Source organism: Equus quagga, chromosome 20 (genome assembly GCF_021613505.1).
Source record: "Equus quagga isolate Etosha38 chromosome 20, UCLA_HA_Equagga_1.0, whole genome shotgun sequence".
NCBI classification, from domain to species: Eukaryota; Metazoa; Chordata; class Mammalia; order Perissodactyla; family Equidae; genus Equus; species Equus quagga.
Genome location: NC_060286.1, coordinates 24780887 through 24786886, shown reverse-complemented (window position 1 = coordinate 24786886; position 6000 = coordinate 24780887). Strand labels below are relative to the sequence as shown.

Below are 6000 nucleotides of genomic sequence, written 5' to 3'. Positions count from 1 at the left end.
GCTGGGGCCATGTCGGTGAGGCCGTGGTCCAACCGGGAAAGCCAGTGTGGGAGCCTCGCGTAATGATTGGCCAATACACGACCTCGGGGGCGGGGCAATAAGGGAGGCGGGAAGACCGCGGTGATTGGGCTCGGAGTTCGCGGCGGCGGGCGGGGATTGGCTGCACGCTAGGGCAGGGAGGCCTGGGAAGGGGCGGAGGAAGGAGACCAGAGCAGGAAGAGCAGCGGCGAGGCGGCGGCTGAGTCGGTGGTGGTAGAGGCGAAAGCGACAGCTCTAGGGGGTGGCAGCGGCCCCGAGAGCAGGATGCGGGTTCGGGTCGGACTGCTGCTGCTGCTGTGTGCTGTGCTGCTGGGCTCTGCCTCGGCGTCCTCAGGTCAGTATCCGCCCCCTCGGACTGGAGGCCCGGAGCCACCGCCCCCCGGCCTCCATCCCCGGCCGGGGCCGTGGGGGCTCCAACTGGAGACTCCACTCTCTCTGGTCACACCTCGCACTAGCCTGTCACTCGCTGTCGTTCCTTGGGCGTCTGTTGGCGTGGACCAGAGAGAGTGTTAAGGGAGCTAGAGAGGGGAGGAAAAGAAGGAACGGTCACTCTGCCCACACCTCTCCTCACTTAACAAACTTTACACGGCTCCTCACGAGTGAGGAATTGGCTCCATGGGAAAGAACCTCGACAGCTGACTTAGACCCACAGTGACACATGAGCTCTGCTGGAGCTTCCTGGACTCTCGTGTAGATTATGTGCTCCACTGGGTCTGAAACTCCGCATTTGGGATTAAAAATTAAATAATTGACACTCCTAAGGCTGTCACTGGGCAGAGCCACGTCCATCAAAACCAGGATGTTGGCAGTGGTTTGTCGGTTTGCTTAGCACTTGACAGAGTCCCTGGTCTCTTTGTCTATTTAAAAATGAACACTTTTGATGTAATTGTGTCCACTCCCTACCCTTTTTTAGGAAATATTCGTGAGAAAGTGAGGTTTACCTCTGTCACAGTGTTTCTCAGTTGCTCCATGTTTGTTGACAGTATTTTTATGATTTTTGAGAAAATCTTGGTCCCTGTAAACTGAAAATGGATAGCAGCTAGCTTTAACTTTTTATATAGATGTAGAAATTCATGTGCTTTCGAATTGATTTTCCAATTAGCTGATTAATACTCTGGTTCTGAAAATTATTTTTCTTTTTTAGTAGTTTAATCTGCCTGCATCTGAAAACTTCTATTTTGAGAGTGTTGATAAAGAAGCGCTTAGTGTGTTTATGTTGGTAAAGAAACAATTGGTACAGTAAAGCTTTTGAATTTTAATCAGTTCAGTTAACAAGACAGCTGTTCTGTGGCTTTAAATCTTTTTGGAACAAGGCAGGGTATAAATGTCAATTCCTTTTTTTTTTCCGACAGAAAATTTCCCAGATGGTTATTTGAATCCCCAAATTATCTGTCCTAGTTGTAAGTCAATGCCATAACGTCATTCTGCTTCTAAAATAAGAGGTCTAAACCCAAAATTCTATCCATAATGTGGTTTGAGATACCATTTCAAAAGCAAAAAGCATATGCTAGTTACTTTACTGCCAGCATCATGCTTTGAGATCTGCCCCCACCTTTTAGTGATGGTTTGTGTTCATGACTGTATCTTTAAAACTGTACATAACTCCTGAAGCACTGCTAGCAGTTACTTGATCAAAGGAGGTATCAAATGAAACTGTTGAGTGTAATGGATAGAGTACCTGATGGGCCATGGACCAGCAGCATCATAATTCCTTTTAGGAGTTTGTTAAAAATGCTGTTTTAGGTCTGAAACTGGTGGAGTATCTGTATTTTAACAAGCTTCACCACTGATTCTTCACACTGAAGTGTGAGAACTGTTGGGTAAGGAGCATGGTGTATAGCTCTCTGAATTCAGCTTGCAGAATTTAAAGAAAATTAAAGCATACATTTTCCTATGTATTCCTTTGACTAGATTTCATATACTTAGAGCTTCCTGTCGGTGGAGATGATACTTGAAGAAGTCGTTTAATCCACAATTGGGATTCTCAGGACGTTAGAATAGAAGACTATTATTACTGAAGTCTTAAGTCTTTGAGTACTGTTGATGTAAGCAGAGGACTGGGTTCAAGAAATGTCTGCTCTGATTTCCGTTGTAGTTAAACTGTGCCAAAACATTTCCCTGGTAGAGGCAAAAATCTTACTTAACCAGAACTAAAACAATATAGATGTGCATGCTGGCAGGTAATAAAGGCAATACTGTGCTCACGTATAGTGCAAATATCATAAAACATTTATGTGAGATAAAGTTTTATAAATTGAGTACATGGATTTTCAGTTGACTTTTTGTCTACATATACTAGATATCAACCTCATTTTTAGTTTAGATTTAAAGATTTGCTCCTATTTAAAAATCAAGTTTTTGGTCATAGTTTGTTTTAACTTAAAGTTTGAATGCTAGTGGTTACCCAGAGCAAGTGGCATTAATTACCAGGTACAGTGTGATCAGCCAACAAAGGGAGTCTTGATTGTATCGCTATTAGTAACTATTATCTAATATCTTGTTTTAGAGGCACGTTAAAGAAAATGATACTTTTATTAGAAGTGTTTTCTTTTCTCTGTGAATAAGTTAATTTAAAAGAGGTTAAAAAGATATTTTTCCATTTTCTCAGGGTAGTAGTGAAAAGTGTATAACTTTGCTCACTTAGAAATACATTTTCTTGTTTTCCACAGGAAGAGGCAAATGGTTTACTTTTTCTTTCTTTATGCCAAACAATGTTACAGTCTTTTAAATTAGGTCGACTTCCGGGTATTTCACGTACTAGTTATGTTAATACTATATATTCAAAGAGTAGGTTTCAAATTGCGGAGGATGTATTATACACTCTTCTTTTGTTCCTTAAAACATTCTTGAGGCAACGGCACAGATGGTATTATTCTCTTTTGACACATTGAGAAAAAGGAGGCTGAGCAAGCTTGCCATATTGAACCACGTATGTAAAATGAATGTCACGAAGCCAGGTTTTGACCCTAGCTCTTCAGGCCTCAGATTTGGAGTAGTTAAGAATCAGGAGTATCCTAGGATCGGCACAGATTCAATGGCAAAGCAGAAGACAGGGTGTCTGGTCTCTTTTTGCCAAACTCTTAAGACTTTCTGTGTTTGCAAGTGTATGTCTGTTTAATTTACATGACAAGTTGGAAAATGAATTTGTAATGATCACATCTCCCTGGAAGAATGTCCCTGGTACTTTGCAGTTTTGTTAGCTGATATAATAAAAATGAAAATTGGTCTTTTTCAAAGGGAGGCATACGATTACTGAAGTAATGTAAACCATCGTATTTTGGATGTGATACTGTAGCATGAGAAATCCGTAACTCTTCCTTGAATCCTTTTGCACTTTTCTTGTTGCTTGATGTCTTTCTGACAAAAGCATTACTGTTTTGTTTTTATTTATGCATAGCTTCAGTGTCTTTAATCCTTACCTGACTACTACATATCAGAAGTTTCTAGGTTGTAAGCAACTTCTTTATCAGTGTTATGTGAATGGATATATCAGTTTGAAAGGATATATTAGTTTGAAAGAGAAAATAGCTTATGCTTTAAGACTGTCATCTGGAGGAGGCTTTCCCAGTTTAGTAAATGAGGGAGAATACTCTTATTTACCTGTAACCTTAGTGTATATTCCTAGTTTGAGAAGAGAGAGAGAGAGAGAAGCATGATGCAATATATGTGAAATAACCCTGATTGTCACAAGTTCCCATGTCTCTTGGAGTTCAAAAACACATTTTGCTACTTTAATGCCTAACAACTTGTAGTGTCTCAAATGTAGTTCTTAAAATTTATTTATAGGCACCTATATTATTCACCTATTAGCTATGTGTGTGACCTGTTGGACAAAGTACTAAATTTAGTGATTAGTAATTTAAGAGTTCCAGCTAATCTGAAGTTTCAGTATGTTGGGGTATACCATATACATCTAATATCTGCTCTTGATATATTAAATAGTTAATGTTTGTGATTAATTAAATACATCTGCACATACAACTTTATAATAGAGGTGAATATTTTTCCTTTATCTAAGGATTTGCTGAGAATAGAATTTGAGCCATATGTTAGAACTTGGGCTTTGGGGAATACTTGTGAAGAAGTTAGCATGAAGGATAATTGTTAATTAATTGGCATCCTAAATGTTATGGGCACAGCAGGACTAATACATCCTATACCCTTTTCCTCTCCACCCACCAGAAATAAAACATATTTGGAAGGTAATCTAAAAGTAGTGAATGTGAAAGTTTTATTTGAAAGCTGTAATTTAAGTTTTATTTGAATTGACAGCACTTTCATATATGGCAAAACCTCTAGTAGACTGGTTTTTTCAAATATTCAAAAGAAACAAATATTGTGAAATAGAGTTGTGTATTTTGTACATGAGCTGATTATGCTTCTTAGAGTTAGCTCAGTTCTTTGATAATATAAACTACAAAACATGTTTTGGTTATAACTTAGAGATTTACAAGTTACAAATAATATTTAGGATATAACCTTGTGAAATAAAGATAAATGGCAACCATAACACCAAATTTTGTAGTAAGAATCACATGGTTTTATAGCATTGTGTCTACTAGTTAATTTCTCATATAACTTAGGAAGCAGGCAATACTGAAGCTCACTTCTGGATAAAATCAGGTAATTTTAAGAGTAAGAAGAAAATTTAGAGATCATCTGACAGTTGTTTTTTGTTGTTTTTTTTTTAACTGGCCTGGAATACAAAGATCAAATATTTGCATATGGACATTGGGTTGTTGAATGTGTTTATATAAGAGCAGGAAAAAGAATACAAACAACCACAACAGAAGTAATAGCAGGAAAACGCAGAAAGAATAATAGAAGGAAAGTTATTGTAATTGGGCAAAGCCAATAGCAGCTGATATAAATTTGCAAGAAAGGTGTAACTAGTAGCTGGATTAGTTGTTTATTTGATATAAGCTATTGATTTCTTAATAAATAGATCTTATGTAAGTGAATACATGGTAGTATGGTGCTACTTTTTACCTGTATCTGGTTATCTCTTCAGTAAAGGAGAACACAAATCCTAAATATCTTAGTCTGGCAACTCTGCTGTCAAATAATAGTTCTGAGTGTCCATCTTTAGTAGCCTAGTGAACAGTAAAATGCTAATCAGCACTGAAATAAGCTAGTGTGACTCCAGAGTCTGAGCAGAGGAAAAGAATAGTTGGAGTCCTGAACCACAAAATCAGAGATTTATTTTTATAAATTTAGTAACTCATTCTCAGTAGTAGACTAAATATATACAGAAGAATTGGATGGTATCTGAAGAAATGTCTGTTTTTGGTAGTGGTGGTTGGTCTTCCTGTGTCACAGAGGAAGCTAATATTTTTCCTGGAGGGAAAACTACCCTCCTAACCCCCCTTTTTTTTTCTTTTCACTTAATCTTCTGAACAGTTGCTAAATACAACCAATTTTTAGATAATTCTAGATTTATTTATCCAGTGTCTGATTATTACTGGTTGTACTTATCACATACTTTCTTTTAATAATACTTGTGCTTTCCCAACAAAAAATATAACTAAGTTGTCTTAAAATTTCTTTACAGATGAAGAAGGCAGCCAGGATGAATCCTTAGATTCCAAGGTGTGTACTAAAATTTGCCTTGACCAGTATTTGATGCCCAATTTAAAAGCCTGAATTATTTATCTGAGACAGGATATGAAATCTGCATCTTTTGAGCAACAGAGTTGGATTAAAAGAAGAAGATAGCTGGTATCAACATTAGTTCTAGTTCTTCTGGGGGAAAAAAGATCACTCACTGACCTACAGGGGAGAGAATAATAAATATTTCCATTAAGAATGTTGGTTATTAGGTTTAATTTCAACTTGAATGTGCTGTTTGTGTGTATATTTAAGAGGCTTAAGGCAATAATATTTTTAATTGCCTTATGAGAGATTGATTTTCTTCCTATTTGTTTTTAGTTTTTTAAAACTTTGAAGACAACCTCTGCCATT

The 6000-nt window shown here is 37.6% G+C and overlaps 1 protein-coding gene across 1 annotated transcript in view; it reads left to right on the top strand.

Annotated features, from left to right (window-relative positions):
- Positions 1–216: 216 nt before the first annotated feature.
- SEL1L (SEL1L adaptor subunit of ERAD E3 ubiquitin ligase) overlaps positions 217–6000 on the top strand; it is a 54151-nt gene continuing 48367 nt past the window's right edge. Inside the window, exons 1-2 of the mRNA XM_046647154.1 lie at positions 217–373; positions 5591–5628. Coding sequence (XP_046503110.1) covers positions 304–373; positions 5591–5628 — 108 coding nt within the window. The 5' untranslated portion in view covers positions 217–303. The remainder of the gene's footprint in view (positions 374–5590; positions 5629–6000) is intronic.